Here is a 26,632-nt window from a genome sequence, read left to right on the forward strand (position 1 = left end):
TAGTAGCAGTAATAGTAATAGTAATAGTAGCAGTAGTAACGATAAAGTGGTAAGCAAATTTTTGCATTATTAATTTAATGATGTTTTTCATGATACATCATTAATATTACAAATTTTTCATTCGATAACATTGATTTAAATAATTCAATTTTTAAATAAATTGATATTAATGCTTGAACATTAACATCTCTTTTTGATAATGACTCGTTAGATTTTTTTATCACTGTTGTTAGAAGATGATCTTACAATTGCGACTTATATTTTGTGGTAAAAAATATTTTAATAATGAATACATTTAAATAAATGGAAGTCGATTACGTGTAAAAGTAATATGGAACAAGATGTACGATAATAGTTTATATAGTTGGCTTCCTATTCTAAGCTGTATTTTTACAATGTTGCTTAACGATGGAGACGATAATTTTTTATTTATATAAAATAAAGTGCAGATATATAATGAATAATATGCGTAAAAAAGTGATCCTTGGCACTGGAACTTAAATTTTTTTCTAGCATGTAACATAAAATAAATTCATCTTTTATCATTTGAAATAGATGCGCTAATGTTAACGTAAAATGAAAATCGTGTAATCTTGATCTGATAAATACTGGCAAAAACAACTAAAACGTACTCAAATAATTTGTTCGTACAGAGTTATTTGATATGCAGTAATTGTTGGTTTACGAAATTTAGTACATTTATTGCGAATCACTCTTTTGTACTTAATATATGTGCAAGAATATTCACGTTCCTATATTGTAATAAATCAAAGTGGTAGGAGTATAAAGGTAATAAAAGGGATTTGGTTTTTCGTGATTGAAAATTTAGAACAAAGTACATAAGAATTAACTTCATAAGTACACCGAGTATATATTTAAAGATGAAATGAACTCTATAAATTTGATTACACTAAATTTTGAACTAATCACTTGCTTCGAAAGATTTGCAAAATAGTTGTAGTTACAAAAGAATAGGAAGCCAAACAATAATGCTTCTATAAACCAACAGTACTTAATTTATTATCTTTATACTCATCTAAAATCATAATTTTAAATCCACCATAATTTATAGTTTCACTCGCACACACATTCAAGCATTTGGCAGGCAAGAACCTAGGAGAATCTAATTGAAACTCAAGGTCATCATATCACCGATAGGGTTCGCAGTTGTATTAGGTCCTTTTAAGGTATCATTTATATCTCTTCTAAACAATGATAAATTTTGTGTAAACCTGAAAGGAAAGAAACACGTATAAAAGCATATACAGATGCTTCGTTAAAAGTTCGTGCTTTTACTGAAAATCTTTTTTTACCTATCTCTATTTTTTGTGAGTAAATTTCTTTCAATCCCTTCCATTAAATTTTCAAACCATTGTGCCATTGTTGCTTGTTTATCAACTGGTTGACTTCTGATAATATTTTCTCGTAACTGATTAAAATACTGTAATATTTAATATATATTTCAGTCATTTCGGTGTGATACAGTAACTTTTTTCCTTCTTTTCCGGATAGAGCCTCTAAGGGACATTAAATGTACTCACTTCCTCATTTAAAAGAATTAATCCCAAGAGCGGACGTGACATACTCCATTGATTTCTACAGTCTTCGAACATTATCACATTTAAAACAGTACTTAACATTTGTTGAAGAATTTCCGGGTGCTGTTTTAAAACTTGTAAGAATAGGTCTCCACCTCCTGGAACTACAGTATTTTTCCTTCCTGGATATCCCCCTAACAAAAAGGGTACATGTTGTATTCAAATATACACCAACATATGTATATAATATAAATACTAATTAAAAAGATGGTACCTTTTTGATATAGTTGCTTGAACAGATAAGTCACAATATGATCAAGCGTTGCACAACAACCGGTACAGACCATAGTATCTGTAATAAAGTTGTATTTTTTATTAGATATTTTATACATATAAGTAAAATGGAAAGAACAATAGATATTATCAAATAAGAAATATTGATAAAATGATAATATGAAAACATAGATGAACACGATTCACAGTTATTGTGAAACTTAATACACAGACCTACCTCGTAAATAAATCGAACTCTGTAAAATTATAGTTAACTTCTTGTATTATAATCTAATTCAAATGCATAGAAAATGTTACGTTTCTGTCATTAAAAGATTATATAATAAATTAGAGAATAGCTTCTGTCAATTTAGAACCAGAAAACGGACAAGGTACAATTACATACAATTTAGCATATCATACAGTGAGTGAAAAACAAAGCATTAAGATATCAAAATAACACGTAATGATTAGTAAATTAGTAACTTAAGCACTTATAACTATAAACAGTAATATATTTTAGTTGCATGCCAGCTGTGCGGCTGACTATGTATGCTAGACCCACTATGTAATTGAATTTTGAAGGAATGAAAAAAATACACAAAACTGTTTAATACAATGTTGTACTAAAAATACTATGACGAAAATTTGAATGAAAAGAAAAAGGCAATATAAAACAATAGCAATTAGGGTCTAGATTCTACAAACTCCAATCCTCTTATTGCCTATATCATGATAATTTAATCATTCTTCATATATGTATAAAAATTACTCGCAAACGTGTTTGTTTCTGTATCACTTAAACTATAGCCATAACTAATATACCTAAATGCAGGTTTTTACATTCCAAGCAACAATAAAAAAGCAAATAAACATAAACAAAATTAAACATCCTTATAAACTAATCTCTTTTTTTCGTATTTCTTCTATATTTTACCTGTGATTGTAAAAATCATATATAAGAGTAAATCATAATCATATTAAAACAAGGATTTTCAATAAAAATCCGTTCATGCATAAGTACAAGATATATTCATATAATTATAATTATGAAAGTTTCGTACAATTTAATTAAAAATGTTTCAAACGATAATTTTGAAACAATTACTGAATCGCGAGTTCTGTTACAGTGGAAGATCTATTATACTTCAATTATAGTAAATTATTTCTGATTCATTAGTGTTTAAACAGTGACAAACAATTTCTTAGAAAAAAAGAATCGATCTAAGTAAGTGATTTGGGTCTTATAACTCTGTGGCATGGCATAGAGGATAAGAGAATGATAATAAAATAGAATCAGCCGCACAGACCTGTAAAGTAGTCTTTTTGCACACCTAGTGCTGTAAGGCCTTCACTGATGCTTGATAAAATGTACAAGAAAACCCTAGGTTCCAAAGTGGAAAGGAACACCATATGATCTTGAGCCAAACATTCAAGTAACACAAAGTATGTCGTCGACAATTTCGGATAATCCTATGGAAAACAATATTAATGTATTAAAAACAATACTTTCACAGCTTCCTGCGTATGATATCTATAAAAATAAGTCAATGCATACCAATAAATCACTTTGTGGTATACTCAGTAGTAATTTTACAAATGTATTAAGTGCATTATCCAATGCTTCGTCGCCGTATAATCTGAACACGCCAAAATTTACGTAACTTCCACATAAAGCTGCTTTTAACATACTGAAACATATGCTTATCCCTTTAAGTTTTAACGGGTATATTTGATCCTTCGGAACGTCGACATTTAATATACGATTACCATAACTACATATTACTTTACTAGCTTCACGAAATAGTAGAATTCCATTTGGGGAAGATGCATCAAACTGTAATCGTTGACTTCTATTTTGTACTAATTCGGCAAATAATTTGAGGACGGGCGTAGTAACTTGTGGTTCATAATGCCACAATTCCACGGCATGTAATAAAATTGGTGTGTAATTAGGATATCTGTATATATAAATATTAAGGTATTTTTACAGATTTCAGATACATTATCTACTGATCATTTATGAAGCTATATTTCAATAAAAGGATACATCCAATCAAAAAGCATCATGTACGACGTTTTTGTATTGAATGCGTAAGCTAAACCTCTTAAATCTCTTGCTAAACCGATAAGCGCTTTTTTTGCTTCCTCTGCTGCAAACAGTGAGGGATCAGCAGGACCAATCAATTGTCCCAAGCTTTCAAATGCACCTATAAAGAGGAAATGTAAATGTAAATATCAAAGAAATTTTTTGTTTATAGGGTTAAATATGCGAAATAGCTTTCATACTTGTTAGAGGTAACATAAAAGTATGAAACCTTTCTTCATCTTCTCCTAAATCTACCATTAATAATCTACCCAAGGATGTGTAAAACATTGATCGACAACGCATTTCTGTTACAGCAACGTTGTTTCCCAAAAATGGAAAGTGCTCTCTCTGTAAATAAAGAAAATGATACAGACACACGGAGCTTTTTCCATGATCATTGTGTATACAAAATTTTATATAGTGAATTTTATACATACTGTGTGATTATTAAGCATAAATTGTACTTCTTCTAATTTGACAAGTTTACGAACACAACTATAACCCACAGACAAATCGTTCAATAATTGTAATGTTTTTGAAATAATTTGTTCGCTACGGCCCCAGTACTTGAGATTTGTTATTCTACAAATACAGTATTAAAGATTGTACTATAACAATTTAATGAAATATAATTATTCTTATAAATTAGTTTCTTATTACTTACATTTTCCGGATAAGAATACCAAGTACCATAGATTCATCATTAACTCCCAAAACATCTGACAGTCTTCTATATACTTTAGAATTTTTTTGAACCTGATCACCTACATATATTTTACGAAACTGTTCAAAAAAGCTCAACATTGCTAACTCCAATTTTTCACAGCCACCTTGCGCAAGTCTTGAATCAGTTAGATTCATCAATTGAAGTACTCTACACACCAGTTCACCATCCATTGCATCGTATTCTTCATTGCTGTTAAATGTTATTTTTCCACCAATAACACCACCTATTTTTGTACACATTAAACAGTTATACAGTTTGTATTTTATTGTTTAATACATTGCTATATACACTTACCTATAATATATACAAGCCAAGTGAGTTGGCCCTCCTGTATAGTGATATCCATTTGTTGTGCTGGAGATGCTGTTTGTGTCATTAGTTCTTGGTATGTTCTAGCTGCTTGATCAAAAAGTTGTACCAACAAAGTACATGTCTTCTGATATTCACATCTTACAATTACAGATATTTGCTCCAATTGTTGGTGAACTATTCCTAAATCATCAAGTGGATCTTCCAAACGTTCCCTAACTACTACAGCGACCGACTCAAGTCTTGAAGTAATGTACGCATTTACAATTTCAGGTGTGTATGTATTTAATAGATGTGGATCTCCTGCCTTTACATAAGGCATAGATGATACCATTCTTTGCCACAAGGTTAAAAGGTAATGTAAACTGTTTGGTGCAAACTGCCACATCTGCAAACTCTGGATTGTAAATTTTGCAATTAACTGTATTGCCTCCGGATAATCTTTTACTAAAACTAATTCTCCAAGTTGAAAATTACTTTTCAACCTTGACAAGAGTCTACAAAATTCATGATAATTTTCGGGATCACTCAGACCCTGTGGGTTTTGTAATATGTGTTTTATACCACTAACTAAATGTGTTAAAAATTGTGCCCGTTCCGGGTTTGAAAACAAACTCCTTCTAACAGATGCCATTTGGACCAAACATGAAAGGGCCAAAGATGACAATGTGTTGGGTAAACTATGGTATAAATCAAAGAAAAGTTTCAGTGATGTAAAATCCAAAAATGCAGGCCTCCAACATGTCGGAATTTGTACTGTACTGAGATCGTCAGAACTTTCATCTGTCGATGTTCCAATAAAGTCAAATGTCAAACAATTTTGTGCAAGTTTTAAAAGTTGTCTGATTAGACCATGCTAAATAGAAAGAAAAAAAACAACAATAATAACAATAATAACAGCAACAGCAACAACAACAACAACAGCAATAATAATAAGAATAATGATATTTAGTAATGGTAATAATAATACCTGTGCTTCATCATTAAAATTTAAATTTTTACAATTTTCACGAGCTGTACTTAGTAAAGTACACGATAACCTAAAGATCTCAAAAAGTTGTGTATCTCTGAAGTGACTGGCAATTTTTCTATGCTTTGTAATAGATCTGTTTGCATCTGCATCTGATACTTGATTCATTTCACATGTCAGTTGGGAAAGTAATTGGACTCCTATCATACAGTGTTCTACAGATCCCTGAGCATTGCATTGGAACATTGTATAATTATAAAAATAAATTGTTTAAAATTAAACTGATAATAACCAACCTGTAGAAACTTTGTTACATCACTGACTACATTTCTAAAAACATATTCATCTTTATCAATATCAAACCAACCAAACTTTGATATCCTGGCAAACAATGTGACCAGAGCTTGTATCACAAAGTTTGGTAACTTTGGTTGAGTTGCTAAGTAGTTGAGAATATAATTTCCTGAAATAAAATTACAGATGTCAAGTTCAAATATGTTCACCTTTGTCTCGCTAAATTAATATACTTACGTATATCGAGCCTTTGTTGTAAACTAAGTCCTGCTGAACGGGAAGCCAATTTTGTCAAGGTGGTGGCTGCCAATAATTGAGCATATGCTGAATCTCCTCGATCAAGTAGGAGCTGGCACTTTGTAAGCGTATCTGGTGCATTTTGGAAAGCAACTAGTGCTTTTTCAGCCTCTGCACGATGCGCAGAATCTTGTGATTCATATAGCTGCTTGCATAGCAACTCCAGTTGCCGTACTTCCTGTATGTGATCCATTCTTAGTGACACAATTCATAGATTTCAATATTTCCATTTAGGTATTTTAAAGTCTATAAACTTCAAAACACCGCTACTTCACTTCTTGGATTCTTTGATAGATTTAAACATTTGTTGTTATTGATGTTCATTTTATAATTAGCAAAGTATAATTTTATTTATTCGAAATATATAAGAATTATTACACATCTAATACACATTTTTCCAATTATACATTGACATTATAACAAATAAACATCATTTTTAAATTGTAACATTTATTAATAAAACGTTTTCCTTATTAAACAATATGTCCAAATATTAACATAATTAAAAAGAAATAATACCAAAAATGTAAATAGAAAGAAGGTACATCAAATTATATATACATATATATATATGTATATACATACAGTATATATGTGTGTATATATACACATATATATATATATAAAGGGGTAATAATTTAATTTTTTGAATCTATTATCTATAATAAATATAATAATGTAACAATTACAAAACTTTCTCAGATTCTTTTTATAATTAAATAGAAATTAAATAGGTTTGTGAGAATGATTTTTATTTTTTTATCACAATCCTAATGTGATAATGAACATTTCAAAATTCTAAAACAGTATTTCGAGGTTACGCAATTTGTATTTTGTAAATAACAGGTATTAAATTTACTCAATTTAGAACAAACATTTGTTTTAAAGGGTACAAATACATTTAAAACTATTTCCATAAAAATGATTTCTGATTCAATTAAAAGTTTACGGTTAGTAGAACCGTAAATTTATATGTGAATGTCAGATAAATAACAATCTACTATACCAAAGTAACAGAGAAAACATATTAGTTTATGTTGGAAAATATAAGAGTGAATAGGTTATGCTGTAATTTTTAGAAACTCTAACTAATAGCTTAGTATAAATGTGTTTTTGAAATAATCAAAATTTTGTTTAAGGTAACATTATTTAAACACAAAATTCACGGTTTAGATGATATTTTCATCCATTAATTATCTTCTGAAACTTCGAAATTATATCTGCACAAAATATTATTCACGGAAAGAAGGTTAAAGTTTTATATATCGGTAACACGATTTTGTTTGTAGAAGAAGATGTCAATGAAGTAAAGCCCGAAAAATCTTTCAGTTTGTGACCACATTTCTATTGACAGTGCGACAAAATAATCACTGTGGTCCGGCAACAAACAACGTAGCTTCCAAGAATACTTAAGTTTTTCGTCAGTAAAATGTTCGGGTCACACGTCGATACCACATAACTTGCAACAGATTTACCACCGGCTAGCTTACCACACGATTTTTTAAATCACTTCATCGTAAATAACTCTGCCGCATTTTGAGGTTTGCACGTTATTTTGATCGGTAACTCACCTGTTCGTCCGCCATTTTCGCAGCTTCGTATTATCTACAATGAAGGCAGGATCACATGCTTTAATCTCGACTGCCACAACATGTTATGTAGACGCGACGTTTCTACATCGGAAGCATCAACAACGCCACCTTTATTAGCGCGAAAAAAAAAAGTATCCTACCGTTTACTACATAAAGATGGAAGAAATGTTAAGCCGCGTCCTCATCACATTTTGATATTATTAAAATCAGTTAACTATTCGATTTAAGAAAAATTAGTAACGGCAGATTTAACCAAATTTTCTGGTTCAACCTAAAGGATAAAACGAATTCGAAAATATCAATGATTCATTTCTGTTATCGTTATTTTGTCGTTAATGTTTATAACTGATAGAAATATTATATTTACCATTGTACTACTTATCTCTGTAGAAAACAATAAAAAAATATAAATAAGCTGTAAACAATTAAAAAAAAAGCGAAACAAATAATTCAGTATTACAAAAAATAGTCTACTTTTTTTTAAATTTAGGTATATATGTATATAGAGATATATGTAGAGAGAGAGAGAGAGAGAGAGAGAGAGAGAGAGAGAGAGAGAGAGAGAGAGAGAGAGAGAGAGAGAGAGAGAGAGAGAGAGAGAGAGAGAGAGAGAGAGAGAGAGAGAGAGAGAGAGAGAACATGAAAGATCTTATTAATTATATTAGTTATGTAAATAAGTATAGTAATCTTTAGATTATTTTATTTTTCTGACGTACCCCATAAAACAAAAATTTCTAAGTGTATAATTCTCATGAATTGTTCATAAAACAAAAACAAGTCTACAAGTTGAAATAAATAATATAAAATTAATGACAAATTAGACACGTTAAATACTATAAATGATACAACTTGTTGAATCGAAGTAATAATTAATAGCATTTTATCAATATTTCAAACAATAAGAAAATAGTATTACGCAAATTAGATACAATCATTATTTTTTGTATCAAAATTATACATAAATATTTTGATACTTGTTACATTTCCTTTTCTTTTTCTCTCTTAATGTCAAGATTGCATTGTTATTCCGATACAATTGAACTATATCGAATAAAAAAATAATTGGGTTTGAATAATAGCAATTATCATTGATGTTGATTTATGAATAACTGTACATTTGTCATTTATATACTATATAGCATTGTGCATGATAATACATAATGCATGGAAGAAAAAGAAAAAAAAAAAAATAAGATTCAGATTGGGGCCTTCTTTTTTGCTAAAGTATACAGTTAGCAAATGTTAATAAACCATTGTGAAACTTTATAATTAATAAAACAATGCACATCTTTCAAATGTTATGGAAATGTTAAGCATGTAGAATATATTTTGTTGTAATTTTCTACATCAATTGTATAATATGTACAATTTATTGAAATCTGGGCTCAAATGCAAATTGCAATGTAATAAAATTTGTCAGGAACTGTACCGTGCAGTGCTAGTTCTTGATAAAAAGTTAAATGTATACAACAAAAATAATTAAATACATTGAAGCTGTCTTTTAAATTGGAAAATCAAGTTTTAATTTTATTAATATGTAATAGCTTTGATCATATCAATACTAGTATCATATGTATTTGTGTTAGTAAACTTTTCCTTTTCTTATTCAAATTTGTTTAGATTGTAGCTTTCTATACATCTCACCGTTACTTATTAAAATATAATATTATACTTTAAAATAGATTTTAATTACAATTTGACTTTGAAAAAATTACACTAAATTTAAGGGATAATGACGGATACTTTTTTCCATTAAAATTGCATCTTCTTGCATAGATATTGTATTTCAATTATAGCTTTTCCACAGCCTTCATATTATTCTTGTGTAATTAATTTCATACATGAACGTTTATATTAATATTAACAATAGACATCACAATGTTCTCTTGAAGACACTTTTGTCATAATATTATTCCGGGCAAATGTAACATCAAAGTAATGATCAAAACTAAATTATATTTAAAACGCGTTATCGCTTATTATGAAAATTGTAGGACCAAATTAAATGTCTTATAAATAATCATCAGTGTAATTAAATGAAAATAAAAAATGTCATATTTTTCTAATATGCTTATTAATTGAAATATTGTAAGACCCCAATCTAAATAAAAACTTTCACGTTCCAATGCGGAATACAAGAAATAGCAATACATAATTTCAGCCTACAGTATGTATGTACCTAGGTAGCTGTAATGTAATGTGTGCTTACAAAGAGATTATGTTAATACCACCAGAGTAACGATTACTCTGTTATGCTATTCTTCTCATAAAAGTATTTCAATGAATTTTGAACATGCTGCATACTACAAAAATAAAGTTTGCACTGGAGTCCCATATATAAATACAATAAAGTTATAGAAAATGTTTCAAGTCATCATTCTAGCTTAAAAATCACAATTCTTTGTACCCGATTTGACTACATGCAGTTTATAATTTTGCATTTTTTTTATACTTTTAATGTAAAAACTTTTATAATATTAAAATAATGTTCAAATATACTACTTAATACTATTTGTTAACTTATGCTAAAGTGAAATAACTTCACATACTTTATTTGTGATAGTTAATTTCATTCCTTTGTTTTAGCACGTATTCACATTTTTGTCATGCAAAATCTGTGTTGTATAAAATTTAAAATATATATATATATTGAAATTAATATCAGGGGTTACTCATAAGCTTTGTTTCCAATTTTTCAATGTGGTCAATATATTCAAATCATTATCGCAGTATTTACCGAAATATATGTTTATATATATTTATATATATTATTATATTTTTTGACAATTTTGAGAACATATCGTGTTTATTTTATTGATCAGTATACTAATAAGTTAAACATATTTTTTTAATGCTACTATTACTGTAGGAGTAAAAATAATATCTTTGATAATACTTCTTAAAATCTCGAAAAATGACAATTATATTTCAATTCATATAATATTGTTCAGAACACACTTATAATTTATAATTGGAAAGATGTGACTAACGTACCTTAAACAAAAATTCAAAAATATAATCTATCCGAGATCATTAGTCAAAACATAATAATTCCTTCACAGCAGCTAAGATTATCTCAGAGACACTATATTGTTGCATTTTTTATGAATTAATATTTACATCTCGGTATAATGAAACTTTATATTTTAAATGCAAATGGTATTTTATGAATGACTGTGCAGGTGTTGTCAGCACTGTCCATTTACTTCTCAATGTATAATATAAATTTCATAAAATTAATGTCCATGAAAACTGCTATGCTTTCAATTAACGGCTGTACATCTATAATGCTAAACATGCGTATAGTAATTCATATTAACTAGATTTAGAAGATAATAAAACGTGATAGTTATAATAATTCTCTCACATATATCAAGACCTTGGTTTCCACATTCATTCCAGATAAGTACTCCAATCAAACAGCATTTTACAATCTTCTTACTATAAATTAATTACATTAAAAAAAAAAATTATTAATTTACTATAGTACAGCTAACACACGTCGTATTAAGTGCATCCAGCCTCCCTAAAAACGTTTCCATTTTCTTTACGTATTGTAAGTCTTTTTTCATAGTAGTAGGAAAGTGGTCAACTTCTATCATGTCATAGAGCGTAGAAGAATTCCAGATATGGCCAAAGCAAACAATTATTTACATCCATGGGATGTATTTATGTGATTTTAATTATACTGTTCGTTACTAAACGCAGTGCGTCAAGCGCGTATAAATTAATTCGTAGTTTTATGAGAGTCAGCCCATATATATCCTATTTTAGAGAATTATTTTTGCTTTTCACAGCAAATAAACAAAAAATCAATGATCGTGTCTTTCTGAGATTCTGTTTCTTTCTAGGCGCTGTTCACACTGGACACTGATTCTTCATTCTCTGCGTACACTATCGTGAACACATTGAACTCACTCACTAATCACCTTGTCTGAAATAAATATATAAATTTAATACAAGTCCGTCGAATATATTAACAAGAAACAAAAGGGTATTCCATAAACACAAAAAACAACGAAATACAAATTCATAAGCATAGAATATGATATACCCTACATATTAAGTAATATACTTACAATTATATCACAATGAAGGAATATTCATAGGGATGCATCACTCGAATGCTGTAAAAAATATTTATAATATTAAAAAATATCAAGAACATAAAATATAGATCTTTCTTATCGTACTTACGAGATGGAGATCTAGTATCAGATTGATTCACACCTGATGCATTTGCTGCTGTAGGTGCAGGTCCATTTGATGGATTAAAATTTAGAAAATCCCAAATTAATATTGTATCGTCATGCGATGAAGATACTATCTGGAATTCATCGAACTGAAGACGAAATACACGTCCGGTATGTTCCTATATTGCAGATATATGTTGTGTCACTGTTTTAAATAATTTTATAATATTAAACTAAAATGTATATACACGTAAAATATCTCTCACCACTAATGTGCGTATACAGAGCGAATTAGTTAACGCACGTGGATCTAGCGCTGCCACCAAATCCCATACTTTAATCTTTCTATAATAAAAATCAATAAACACATGGATTATTACAAAAAGTATAAAATATACTGAAGATATATTCTCTTTGCACTCACCCATCGTAAGCTCCGCTAACTATGTGTTTGCTATCGAATCTAATACATCTGACCAATTCTTCGTGACCTTCTAAGACGCGTAAACACGCACCACATTCAATATCCCATAATCTGATTGTATTATCACTGCTACCACTAACTACTAAGCAGTCTTTGTACTGCAAACACGCTATACCCCGTTTATGTCCATTTAATGTTCGTACAAATTCGCAAGTAGATGTTTTCCATACTTTAATAGTCCTATCACCACTAGCAGACACAATATACTTTTCGTCAAAATCAACAACATTCACTGCTGCCCGATGTCCCACTAGTACCCTTCTTAAAGCAATTTCCGTTTGTGATGTCATATCCCATACAGCAATTGAACGATCCTAAATATAATTAATAAATCATTATTCTTCACAGTTCAAAAAAAGAAAGTATACATGTACGTATAATACATCAAATGGAAAATATAAATTAGTTTCTTAACCTTTGAACACGTGACCATCATGCCATTATTAAATCGGAGATGTAAAACTGCTTCACAGTGATGTATTAGCGTGTTAACCATTTCTCCAGTATTAGCATCCCAAACTCTTACAGTGCTATCAGAGGAACCAGATATTATTGCTTTGTCATCATACTGCAAACATAGAACAGAACCAGTGTGTCCTGTTAAGACTTTCATACACTGTAGTGTACTTCTGTCCCAAATTTTAATTGTGTTGTCTCTAAGACCAGAGACTATTTTCTGGTCATCATATTGCAAACAGTAAACCCCTTTTGAATTTTCACTTCTACAGTTTATTCTTTGAAGATTAAATCTTCCCATTCTCCAATTATGATCTATACTATTAATATCTTTAACTATTTTTGGATAAAGAGATCTATAGAAATTGTGATTCGGGTGGCTCTCCCCTGGTCTTGGTTTGAATAAATACTGAATCCTAAAAATATTAATAAATCAACAGACATCATGATGGGAAATTTCATAGAATGTGTTGACTAACCATCCTCTCCTTTCCGCAAGACCCCTCCATATTGAATCAGTCTGAACTTTACATTCAATTAATTTCTTCCAAAGCATTCCTTCGCTAATTACTCTATGCCATTCTTTACATACTAATTCAGCAGCAATTAATGAATCAGCATCAAGATAAGAAAGAATGCTCTCTGCTACGTGATCCAATCCTTTTTCTGATAACAGAGATATTTTTTATGAAAAACCTAATGACGTACTTTTTGTAATGCACAAATAAAAATATACTTACTTGGTAATAGAGAAATGAAATCTCTCTGCAACATGGGTTTTAGATATGCATTGATGTGACCATGTTGATAATGACACATTCTCGTTAACAATTGCTCAACAAAATTAACTTGTTCAGGTTCGCTCCATTTTTCAAAAAGTTTCATACAAGCTTCCTTTTCTTGCCTGTATTGCGCAGATACTCCTGATGGTAGTTCTTTCTTGCGAGTAGGATCATAGAGAATTGTAATTGGATACTGTAAAAACACAGCACAGATTGTACAGATTATATAAATTCCCCTTCTTTAAGAAAAAGAAAAAAAAAAAAAACAAAAAAAAAACAAAAAAAGAATAGAAATTGAAGAAAGTAAATTTATTTCCACAAAAGTTAATAATTTAATTCAAATTTAATAGTATGTATAAAAAATGTTTAAGAACATATATACATACAATATGATATATAAAGAGTACAATATTTACAAATATCGTATAAAGAAATAGTGCAATTACTAAATAACATATGTACTTTAACATAGAGTATGGTATCAGGTTCTTTGACCTCAGATAGACCACACTCTGAAATATATAGAGGGCATTAAACACTTGTAAAAGTTAATGTTCCAAACAACCATGCAATTCATTTTTCAACTTTATAGTATTAGCATCTTTCACAAAACCGGTAAAAAACAATGAAAAAGAAACAAAATAAGGTTGTTACATAATTTGCAATTAATAAGCAATTAATACAAAGAAAAACGTAGTGTATCTTTCTACCTGACCTAGTTCTGTTTACGTTTACTACTTTTGGATGTAGAAACTCGTATAATAGTCACGTAAGTATCTTGTTGATGTTTTTATGAGACTAAAGTTAAACATTTATAGTGGAAAATTCTTATCCTACGAGAAATACATCGCAAACGCGATGAGATCGTATCACTTTTCACTATCTATTATCTTTGTGCAAATTTTTCAATCCTTGTTCTTTTTTTATATAATTTTTTATCTGAGACAAATTTCTTCGTAATTCTTTTCGACAAAAAGAAAAAAAAAAGTACATTTGTGCGGAGAATAACATACGAAACTTTCAAACTGTGTGATTATGTTCTTGCACGTGTGCATTATAAGTTACAACGGTCCTTCAATTCAAGATATTGTGATCACTCGACTGTAAAAGGTAGCATAGCAACATTGAAGAGTCCTGGCGACCGAGGAGTACCTCGATCACCTGAAAATGTTTCTTTGCGGTGCTCCCAGCATAACGGGATCGCGAACTCGTGTCGAATCTATGCTCTTTGCATTTCTTTGTCTTCATATGTATCCCTTACATGTTCTCCATGTTTTAACAAATAGGCATACGTAAAATACGCGCACTCTGAGTAAACAATTACCGTATGTGGAGAAGCCTCATAAAGGAATTTAATAATAATAAAACCGTTTCGAACAGAAAATTGATAATTTATATTTCCTTTGCTTTTATATATCAACACGAATATTGATAGCAAGATAATATTCTGATATCAATAACTGCAAATCATAGTGGTCGCTATTTCGAGGAAATACCTACCGATATTATCAATGCCGCTTGTATGATTATTGAATTACAAAGGAAAGACAATCAAGAACAGGCAGTAGACAAAAATATATATATATCTTTTTACTACTTTATTTGCAGACAGTTTTCGTAACATTTATCAATAATAAATTTACTCTAACTCTAGATTTCAATACACATTTTTTACCTTTCCAAGCGTAAGACAAAGGGAAAACATACGCGAAGAGAACAAGTTCCAAGGATAGGTACAAAATTTACATACATATACTTGATCTTGAAAAAGGATCATAAAATCATAATCACGAAGCATTGCTTCCGCATTTCCTCGAATATTTGTTACTGTTTTTGTACATAGATTTAACTACCGATAAAACGATACAAAATGAAAAATATGCATCGCAATGTAGCAAGAAGTGAAACCGGAATGATCAGCCACTAGTACGAAATACGCGGGGTAATATATTTTTTTGGCAAGTCACGTACTTCTCTGCAAGACAATACAGAGTTCATTTACATCATGCGACGATAGAATATTTTAATAAGACATCGACATATAGAACTCTGACAAAAGATGAATTGATAGAAACGAAATTACTTAAATTTACAAAACCTAACGCAAGAATTGTAATGTATTCCTCTTTCCTTGTCGCGAACGGTACCACCGTGGTACATGTGTTGTCACGTTAATTCTAACATAACAATCGTATCTATTTTATTTACACATTTGTGAATTGATGATCTTACATTTTATATTTAAGAAACAAAATAATTTTATAAAAAAACTTTGTGTAAACTCATTATATAGAATATTTATTTATTATATGGAATATATAATACTTTCTAACTATTTTTTTGGCTTATATCCAATTATACGTACGAATCAATATTGCTGTAACGTTATACAACAAAGGTAAATAGTGAAGAATATTTATTAATTGCCGTTATACATATAAATAAAAATATAGGAAAATGAAAATATAGTTTCCATTCGATCGTTTACCATTCCCGTGAATGTAGCGTGGTGCCACAAAGAACTACGAAAAAGAAGCGCTAAAAAGAGGTAAAGAATCACAAAAGAAGAGAAACAAAAGAGAAAGGTTGAAGAGGGAGCTAAAACATTGATTATATAGTAAGTTATCCTCCGTCTGCTCAGCCTGAAAATTAGACTTATATTTAACTTATATTAATCTATCTTTTATTCTAATAACAAAGGCGATATCATTATATATTGTGATAAATTTGGCTACTGTTGTGATTAAGAAAATATTAGGTCGGTAATAATTTTGAAGTAAAACGTGTTGTGCTAATAAACTTAATAAAGACTACGGTTTTCTAGTCTAAAAATAAAATCGTTACATTTCATAGTACAGGAAAGTAGCATAAATAAAAAAACTAAAAGAAAAACCATGTTTGAAAAGATTTATTAACCCTACATCCGTGAATCAAATATCGTACAGTATATAAAATAAATTCCACGAGTTTAAGTCATAAAATTGAATAATGTTAATCAATCGATGTTATGCACAATACAATTTACATTTTATTTAAACAAGAATACATTTCAAGTTATATCGAAACCGATGCAAACTTTCTACGATTTTTGTGTGAAATTAAAAACAGTATGATGTATAACAGTATTTATAATCAGTATTTATTAGACGTGCAAACTAAAGGCGATGTAATCTTAATTTTTACCGAGATATTAAAGCTATTGTTATTATTAAATGTATGTAAATATCTTCATACGAGGTTTTAAAAAATGACCACAATCGTATGTGACAGTACGCAATTGGATTTTATAACCTCTCGTGCACGAGATATTTTTCTGATGAGTAATCTTCATTAAAATGTATATACGATGTAAATATAAGCTTTGCAATGATTAACAGTTGATCGCAAAATATTAGTGAATATTAGTGAATTTCTCCATCATAAGGAAACATAAGATGGCGGTAGGATTCGGGTGAAAAATACTAATATATGTTACGTACCTGAAGGTTCGTGTTTGTATCTTCGATAATCTCATCCGTCTCCATGTTCATCATTTTCACGCACAACTGGCACAATATCGTTAATTTCGATTCTGCAAGTAGATCAATTTGGCGAGATGTTCTTGAAAAAAGATAAAACACCGCTTGAACACTAGCGTTTTACTATTCGACACGACCGACGACGCTCATGAGTCTTCGCCATGTACAGGAAGTTGAGACAACATTTCACCAACACAACAGCTCGTAAATAACTATGTCACTTCACAGAGTTAAGAAACTTAATACAGCTTTTAATTTATATAGAAAAAAAATAGACCCATATTACTACCTGTACGTGAATAATATCCGAACCGTAAAGTTAATCGCTTCAGAGATGTACAAGATATTTGAATGAGTCCAAAAATTTACAAAGATATGCACAGTCAACCGGAAAGATAAAAAGCTTACTGAGGAGCACTAATACCATCGACTTCACCACTGCTGCTGTTTAACTGTACCTAACTTGATGGCGCAACGTGCGCAAAACTTTCAAAATGGCGTTTATGCGCAATATATCAATTCCTACGCATTCGCGCATGTTTCAATCACGCCATTGCAAGCAATTTAAAAAAACTCTTATTTTCATTAAAATACGCTTTCTTTATTAAATACACGCGCGCACATACACACACGCATATATACGCACACAATAGTATTTTTATAAACACAAAGTGTATATTTATAATACATTCATAAAAATTTATATATTTATGTTACTTGTTACATTTATAATATACACGAAATGAAATTTTCAATTAAAACAATTTCTTAATACTTTAATTTGCTTTTATATTTTAAATCCACTTAATCTGTTCATTTCTGTTTCCTACATTTTCCAACTGAATTTGATGAGTAAGGGCAGCATAAGGTTTATGGCATACCTGTGAATCTAATGGTGGATAATAATGTCTATAACACATGTATGCCAAAATGTATCCTATTATTGAACCAACGACCACATCTAAAATTTCGAAAAGTAAAATATTTGTTTATTAACACACTAACAAAAATATATCTTTACCTTGCCAATGATGATGATAATCACAAGTTCTACTTAGTGCGATTGCAAGAGCAATACAAATTGGAAATATAAATGCACACAATTTCCATGACTGTGCCTTGCCTCCTAAACTAAACGTATGTAGCTTACCAGCTATATATAATGCAATAAAACCAAAGCTCGCAAATGCAACTAAAAAATGGTTTTTCCATTAATAAAATTTAAATACTTGAAAAGAAAATATATTTTATTCTCTTTACATACACGAGGAATGTCCACTTGGAAATGACTTTTTTCCATCCCTTATGGCAATTGGGTTTCCATTACACTTAAAATCTGGATTTGTTTGTCCGTCGGGAAAGCATCTCCAAAAGAAATCAGGCCTAGGACGACCTATCAAAAGATTTTATATATTATATGCATAATAATTTCAAAATGGATCCTTAATGTTTTGCAACTCCTACCAACTATGAGTTTTATAATATCTGTAATAACGCCGTTAAATCCTAAGGTTAATGTTACAGATAATACTGCTTGATAAGTGTCAGTTTTGTCTTTATAGATTAAAAAAACCCAAAATATTATTATAACTGGCATTATAAAAACCAGGGGCTGAAAATAAATTAATTTTATAAAATGTATAAAACTTAATTATAATTCCAAAGTATATGATTAAACATATAATTCTCTTTTATATAAAATTCATTACCCATAATATAATAGTTGGTACATATGAATCGGTTCTTGGGTTTTTATATAGCCATAACTCATCTTCGTGAATTTTTCTAGTAAATGGTTCTGCTTTCTCTAGTTCACTAAATACATAAAATACAATACCTTAATATGAAAAAAATATTAAAAAACCACTAGAATATGTTTAACTTTACTTACATAAATAATCCTATTAATACAATACGTAATAATATGTCAAACCAATATCCTGTTAATAAATGTTTACTACGTGTCACAGCCATCGTGAGTTTTAGGTAATCATAGTATAAATATTATATTTATTTATACAAATAAATAACAAGTTACACCGATTTAGACAACGCATTATACAAGCATATTAATGTATCGATAACTCCATATTTAAGTAGAATTTTATTGATTTAAAAGATTCATACGATTCATTGATTTAAAAAAATTACACAAACAGATTGTATTTTATGAACTGTACATCTCTTATTACTTCTCTTCTCATTCTCATATAGCCTTTTTATAAAAATTAACTTTAAACAATTATAATTATAAAATTTGTTTAATCACATATAATTGTAAATTAAACATATCTTTGAAATAAAATATATTTAAATGGTGTGGAACACTAAAACTCCAATATAGAAGACATTTAATTTTAGCTGTACAACATTTCGGTTTAAATACCAACATTCAATTTGATGTTAGACGCACTGTATATTCACTGTTTTTGTGACAATGATAGTGTATAGTGTGCTTAAATGTCTGTTGAAGATTGGACTTTATTATACGTATAATACACGTTACACTAGAACTTGAGCACTCATGTTTTTCAGAATATTTTTCATGTGAGAAATAGTATATATAATATAATAAATGTACTATATGGTATTCACTTATGGCCTGTTTATATGTGTGTAATGACTACGTTTAAACTTGCTCTAGGAAGTTTGAAATACCGTCAAATTTAACTTGATTTTTCGCTTGTCAATTGATTAGTTAATGTATCGTAGGTGCCAGTGATTATTTGTTATTCTAAGCATTATTAAACGACATATAACCTACATATATCCTTTTCTTTTTAATTTTCTTACTTTCATTTCTTACCAATTATTATGTCATACATCGCAAAAATCGATTCATGATAAACACTTTTCATTGATAAAATAATTTTAAAGTCAATGTAACATAGTTATGACCCATGCAGTTCTATTTTCACATCCCATGTTCCTTTATATCTTTTCTGCATTAGATTACAGTATATTATTGTCTATTGTTTAAAATACGATTGCATATCAGTACAACCTAATTGATGGTGCGATACAACTGTTTAAATACATCAATTTAATGTGCAGTAAAGGTTAGTTTAGCGATAGAAAGAAATCCCTTTAACATAGTTTATGTAATAAAAATAATATATTGTATATTTGCATCTATATGTTTATATGAATTTTATACCAACTAGTTTAAGCTTCACAATATTTTGCTATTAATTTTGCAACGCTTTTATACACTAAATATTAAATTATGAGAATACCAAGCTTTCATTTTAATATTTAATATAAGTGCTATGATGATTATTCATTATGTAATAATCTTTTATTGATTTTAGTGACACAGAGGTATAATCAGGTATAAAGTGACAATTAAAACAGGAAAAATACAAATGGTTACAATATTTGTTGAAAAGAGCAGTTATATTTATAAATATACTAAGCATAAATAATGTTAATATCTACATCAACAATGCCTTCCACATCAATAAATAATTCTAGAATACCAAGTCCCATTAGCGATACAGTTGACGATAATACAAGTAGATTAACTACATATTTGCATCAACTTGCTGGATGCTATGAAACTGAAGTTAATGTCCTTATAAAGGATCATTGTTATGCACGTCCATGGAATTGGAAACCAGAGAACATTTATGTAAAACCAGTAAAAAAGTTATTTTTTCCAAAGAAGAATTTATCAACGTGAGTAATAGAAATACATGTAAACATAGTTTCTAAACACATATCGTTATATTATTTTTTGTGTAATAGGGAGAAAGTTACACAAGATGAAGAAATTAATATAGAAGAAGATGCTAACGAGTTAATAATACCACCAATAGATTTTACTAGAGCTAAATACCAAATGGATGAATTACAACAGTTGGCAAACTTTGCTCGACCTGATGAAAATGAAGATTGGGAGGAGAAGCTTGATAAAATTTTATGGACACCTGTTCAGAATCGGATATTTACCAAAGTTCTTAAAATATTAAATTCAGAAAGACTGGCAAGATTGGCTAAAGTAAATAGTCCAATAGAACCAATTTATCGAAGGACATCAGTTGATACAGCTGCGAGAAGATTCCGTGAAACATTGGCATCAGCTGGTTGGGATTGGAGGCTTGCACAATGGTTGCATAATTTATTATTTGACCATCTCCCCCAAGAATATCTTGGAATTTACCTTGACATACTGCAAACATTAAGACTGAAAATTCCTCAACTTATCGATAAGATGATTGCTGTTCAACCAAATATTAATGCAAAAACAGGTTCTATAACATGGGAAACCCTTGGATCACTTTTTAAACGAACATGGGATCCAGTTACTCCAAGTTTAAATAACAATAGACTTGTAATTATGTTTTATTACGTAGATCATTACATGTATTTAAGTTATATGTATATATTTATAAATGTAATTATTATTATTGTTGTAGAAAAAGTTACCAGGAAATCCAATTTTAATAATAGTCCCCTCTGGGATTGGATCTAACATAACTGCTCGGCAACATAAATGGATTTCACAGTTAGGAGCTTTAGGAATGGTGGTTACAGTTCATACACATTTAGGTTTAGCTGCTAATAGAATGACTATGATGGTGTGCATTGATCAGTTAGTTCAAGCCACTAGAACGAAAATACAAGATATGAGAAGCGACTATCCTGGTAGACCTATAATTCTTGTTGGTTTTAATACTGGTGCTGCTCTTGCATGTCAGGTATGGTATTTATATTGGTAAATTTTGATAATAATCAGTATTAACTTCTCATGTTTAACATTGCAGGTTGCACAAATGGAACATATAACTGCAGTTATATGTCTTGGCTATCCTTTTTTTACAGTTGAAGGAAAAAGAGGTACGCCTGATGACACATTAATGGATATTCGATGCCCGGTTATGTTTGTCATAGGCCAAAATGCTACGCTTGTAAGACCTGATGATTTAGAGGATCTCCGGGAGAAAATGATGGTTGAAACAAGCTTGGTTGTAGTTGGAACTGCCGATGATAATTTAAGAATATCTACTGCGAAAAAGATATCGGAGGGTATTACGCAAAATATAGTAGACAAGTGTATCTTGGATGAAATTGGGGATTTTGTAGGCACCATTCTTTTACAACCACATCCGTTACCATTGAGATCAACATCACTGTCCAATTATGAAAATAAAAACAACAGAAAAGAACCGCGAAAGCGGAGAAACTCTACAAGTAGTTCCGTTGAAAGTGAACCAAATTCGCCCACCGTAAAAAAGTCTCGACCAAATACACCAATCTCTTCAGTATCATCTGTTGGGCAAAGTACACCATCGGCTACAATATCCCGAGTAGGAACATTTGGTACACAATCAAATTTGATTGCAGTGGCTGAAACACATGCAAATCATACACAGACTGTAAAACGTAAATCCCGAGTTGCTAGTAACCCGAAAGGTCATTTTGTAGAGCACTTAATAACATCTAAACTTTCCGGACACGTAAGTTTCTGGCTTGAATTTCAATTAGAGAAACAGAAAGCATACAATAATGCGTATCTTTTTTAGTCGAATTCGAGTTCAGATAGTGGCGGTATCACACTAAACATTGGCTCGCTAGCAAGCTTAGCACCAATCGGCCCAATACGTCTAGCGCCAACAACATCAGGCCAAGCTGTATCTGCAGCAATTAAAAATATTCCTAAATCTTCAATTGCATCAACTAAAGTGCCTAAAATTGTATCAACAAATGTACAATTACAAAACGTTTCGAAAATGAAAGCTATTGTATCATCAAATAAAAATTTCTCTAAAGTAGTATCACACAACTACAGACATCTCAATATTCCTGATAAGAATGGAGATACAAAATTGGTTAATGTTTTAACAACATCAGGAAATCAGATTAGAGTTAACACTACAACTGCTGCAGGTAAATTTCGCATAAAGAAATCATACCTTCTAATTTTACATTATTCCCTATAAATGTATTTAATGTATCTATTTATCCTTTCTTTATAGCCATATATAGCAAGTCTACGATTGGCACATCAAACGGAACATCAAGTCTATCAAATATTTTACAAAATGGCAAAAATTCTCTTACACTCGCTACCAGTTCGTCATCTGCGCGTGTATCAGCAGCTTCCAGTATTTTACTAACACCAAACAATTCTGTGACCACTACTGTTACGTCAACCACATCACCGATATCAAAAGGTAGAATATTATTATCTAATCAACTATTAAATAATTTATCTACATCGTAATATCTTTTAATTCTTAATTGAATATATAGAAGCTTTACACACATTTAAAGTTAAAAATGTTGAACATAAAAAAAATTATAAAGATTGATATAAATTATTATTATTTTAAACAAGTAAAAAATGAACTTGATCTATTTTTTCTCATTTAAAATAAATGACAATTTTGTTAGTTCAAGTATTCCCCTACTTTTTAAATTTCACAATAATTTTTGTATATATGTATATAAAAACCAAGGAATTGTAATACATACATATTTGAAATATGTTTGATATATATATTTATATATAAACATGTAAAAGGGGATGGGATGAAATTGAAAATGAATGATAAAATTTACCTCAAAATAGATATGTCTATAAGATAGTAATTAAGATATACATAAATATAATAAGAGAGCACAAAAATTTGATTAGCAAAATGAATATCATAATATTTAGCACATAGTGATTAAAAGAATAAGAGCACTGGAAGGAAGCATTCATGTCATCTATCAACACATTTATCAAACTTTATGTCATGTATACAAATTTCTATTAGATGTAAGTTTTTTTTATTGTATATATATATATAATACATTAGCCTTAGTATTTTGTTTTAATACATTTGTTATTAGTATCATTACTTAATAACTTTTTCGATTCGCTTTTTTATTCGAAGATACATACGTATCCTCATACAAATTACCTTCAGATTTACAAAAATGCAACGTATTGAGCATGCACACCATTGATATAGTTACTTCTTGATAAAATTTATGTACTCGAAATAAAAATGTATTTATATTTTTGAAACTACATATATAGTAGAATCATGTTTTTTGAAATCGTCCATATTCATTGTGTAGAAGAATTAAAATAGTTTGTTTTAAATAGATCTTACATTTACTAGTCATAATACTTTTCTCTTAGTATTAGACTGTTTACATTCTTTTCTTTGCAATTATATATATACAATAAAATATATTTTGTATCTTGTTTTGATATGAAAAAGTACTAAGGGGATTTTAAATGTACATATCCTTGTTTAGCATGTGATGTAACATATTTCCAAATGTAGCATGTATTTATATTATTTTACAATTAATATAAGTTTATATTTGAAAGTATCTAAAGAGTAATATGTTGTAAATATATTACTGCTATCCTTTATTTTGTGTTAAATAAATATTTCTCCATGTAATTTGAATTTATTTGTCTCCTTGACCTGATCCTGTTTAACATTATATACGTGCAAATAATTAATATCATTAAGTATAAACATTATTTTACCACATATTTACATTGTCAAGTGAAATAATTGTTTAAATATTGTTAACATATAATGTAAGAATCCTCTTGGTTTAAAGAACATTATTGGAAATAAAATTTTGTACATAAATCAGTATAATTTAATTTGATATTTTGCAGTATTTTTAATAACAAATATAAAGTTAAATTAGTTTTTTTTATGTTTATTAGATTTTTGCATGATTATTTTTGAACGTGTATTTACAAAGTTCACAAGTAGAAGAAAAGTATTCATTCTTGAATGATGTTCATAACAACATGATCAATAAATCAATATGTAATTGATTTATATTTTAAAAATTTGTTGAAACATACATGTGTATTTTATAGTGATGGACGACGTGGCAACAACCAGTAACTCTTCACATGTGATGCTCAGTTCTACTCATTCCTTGGATACATTCAAGATATCACAATTACCTCGACAAGTAACAACCTGTAGTAACAACGATAATACTCATAATACATCATGCGGGAATATAATCATGGTTGAAAATTCCCTTAATACTAAACCTGCTTGTTCATCAATGGTAGTTCCACTAAGCACTCATAATACAGGAACTATCTTACCGTTGTCTAACAAATTGAAAGTTACTCATAAATCTACTAAAACAATGCCAAAAATTACAGTCAACACATCTAACTTACAAAGAATTCATAAATCTCAAACAATGCAGAAGAATTGTCTTACAAATGAGATTGATGATGAATTAGGAAATATATTGGATATACCTATAATTTTTGCAAAGGATGATGATAATTTAAACTCCATTGAAAAAAATCCATCTTTGTCTCAGATTATGCCTATAGATGTACACGAGAAAGGCTCAACTAAATTAAACAATAGTACCAAAGTTGTTCTTATAAGCAATAAACAAGATAAATTACAGCAAACTAATAAATTCGTGACGCCTTCTACTCAAGCTATTTTATACCCTAATGTGGCTGTACAAAACTTAAATCATATAATACTGCAGACAAAAACTCAAAATCCTACTTTGTCCAAAGCTAAAACTACAATTCCAATACAGACACGTTCAAATCAACCTACTGTTAAATATACTAAAATAATTCTGGCAAAAAGAAGTTCTCAGTCAGTTCATCAAAATGATAAAAACGAACCGGTCGTTGTAGCAAAGACAATGGACAAAGCTAATACATCTAAATTGTTAAATCTTAATAAAAATGAGCACCGTTATGCGCAAATTGTTACACAGCAACCAACAAAGATCGAAAATAATATAATAGATGAGGCATTAGAAATAGAAGATGCTATAAAAATGAACATTATAGAACGTAAACATTTGCCTGTGCAAAGAGCAGACATACCATTGCAGACAAGTGACATTATGAGAGAAACTTTAGTTGAAACAAAATTAAATGTAGCCGAAGAAAATAATTTAGAATGCACTAAAATTAAGGATGTAATGAACTTGCAAATATAACATGTTTCATTCCAACTGATGGTGAATATTAGTACTAAAGGTACACAGATTGTAAATGTAGAATACAAATTGCATAATAACTATATATATATATATATATATATATATATATATATATATATATGATACCATGTACCTATGCATATAGATGA

General features: G+C 29.5%; 4 protein-coding genes across 10 annotated transcripts; 1 reads left to right on the plus strand and 3 right to left on the minus strand.

The window, feature by feature from the left end:
- Positions 1 to 208: 208 nt before the first annotated feature.
- Ranbp16 (Ran-binding protein 16) lies at positions 209 to 8,192 on the minus strand. Of its 5 annotated transcripts, none has more exons than XM_076903599.1 (15): positions 8,069 to 8,192; positions 6,438 to 6,675; positions 6,203 to 6,369; positions 5,907 to 6,131; positions 4,922 to 5,792; positions 4,565 to 4,850; positions 4,338 to 4,482; positions 4,101 to 4,248; positions 3,862 to 4,021; positions 3,370 to 3,772; positions 3,122 to 3,284; positions 1,813 to 1,890; positions 1,542 to 1,732; positions 1,314 to 1,441; positions 209 to 1,232 (listed from the first exon to the last, which is right to left on the minus strand). In XM_076903599.1, the coding sequence occupies exons 1-15, from the start codon at positions 8,081 to 8,083 to the stop codon at positions 1,124 to 1,126; spliced, it is 3,327 nt and encodes a 1,108-aa protein (XP_076759714.1). In that variant the 5' UTR covers positions 8,084 to 8,192; the 3' UTR covers positions 209 to 1,123. The 5 variants fall into 5 exon arrangements, with proteins under 5 accessions (XP_076759714.1, XP_076759715.1, XP_076759717.1 ...); XM_076903600.1 differs by having other exon boundaries at positions 6,438 to 6,691; positions 8,069 to 8,164; XM_076903602.1 differs by lacking the exon at positions 8,069 to 8,192 and having other exon boundaries at positions 210 to 1,232; positions 3,146 to 3,284; positions 6,438 to 6,782.
- A 1,662-nt stretch (positions 8,193 to 9,854) lies between these two features.
- On the minus strand, positions 9,855 to 17,618 carry Slmb (beta-transducin repeat containing E3 ubiquitin protein ligase slmb). Of its 2 annotated transcripts, none has more exons than XM_076903389.1 (9): positions 17,484 to 17,618; positions 13,963 to 14,197; positions 13,702 to 13,888; positions 13,182 to 13,638; positions 12,707 to 13,080; positions 12,549 to 12,627; positions 12,320 to 12,461; positions 12,169 to 12,216; positions 9,855 to 12,023 (listed from the first exon to the last, which is right to left on the minus strand). In XM_076903389.1, the coding sequence occupies exons 1-8, from the start codon at positions 17,535 to 17,537 to the stop codon at positions 12,206 to 12,208; spliced, it is 1,539 nt and encodes a 512-aa protein (XP_076759504.1). In that variant the 5' UTR covers positions 17,538 to 17,618; the 3' UTR covers positions 9,855 to 12,023; positions 12,169 to 12,205. The 2 variants fall into 2 exon arrangements, with proteins under 2 accessions (XP_076759504.1, XP_076759503.1); XM_076903388.1 differs by having other exon boundaries at positions 12,287 to 12,461.
- Positions 17,619 to 18,269: 651 nt separating this feature from the next.
- LOC143428485 (phospholipid phosphatase 5) lies at positions 18,270 to 19,599 on the minus strand. Its single transcript, XM_076903390.1, has 6 exons — positions 19,414 to 19,599; positions 19,232 to 19,337; positions 18,987 to 19,134; positions 18,787 to 18,915; positions 18,544 to 18,714; positions 18,270 to 18,483 (listed from the first exon to the last, which is right to left on the minus strand). Exons 1-6 carry the CDS (start codon positions 19,494 to 19,496, stop codon positions 18,317 to 18,319), a joined length of 804 nt encoding a protein of 267 aa, XP_076759505.1. The 5' UTR covers positions 19,497 to 19,599; the 3' UTR covers positions 18,270 to 18,316.
- Positions 19,600 to 19,980: 381 nt separating this feature from the next.
- Rcd1 (Reduction in Cnn dots 1) lies at positions 19,981 to 26,551 on the plus strand. 2 transcript variants are annotated; one of them, XM_076903387.1, is made up of 8 exons: positions 19,981 to 20,069; positions 20,834 to 21,200; positions 21,270 to 21,855; positions 21,941 to 22,222; positions 22,289 to 22,981; positions 23,048 to 23,411; positions 23,501 to 23,698; positions 25,366 to 26,551. In XM_076903387.1, the coding sequence occupies exons 2-8, from the start codon at positions 20,947 to 20,949 to the stop codon at positions 26,478 to 26,480; spliced, it is 3,492 nt and encodes a 1,163-aa protein (XP_076759502.1). In that variant the 5' UTR covers positions 19,981 to 20,069; positions 20,834 to 20,946; the 3' UTR covers positions 26,481 to 26,551. The 2 variants fall into 2 exon arrangements, with proteins under 2 accessions (XP_076759502.1, XP_076759501.1); XM_076903386.1 differs by lacking the exon at positions 19,981 to 20,069 and adding an exon at positions 20,135 to 20,581.
- Positions 26,552 to 26,632: the final 81 nt, after the last annotated feature.

This window comes from Xylocopa sonorina, chromosome 10 (genome assembly GCF_050948175.1).
Source record: "Xylocopa sonorina isolate GNS202 chromosome 10, iyXylSono1_principal, whole genome shotgun sequence".
NCBI lineage: Eukaryota > Metazoa > Arthropoda > Insecta > Hymenoptera > Apidae > Xylocopa > Xylocopa sonorina.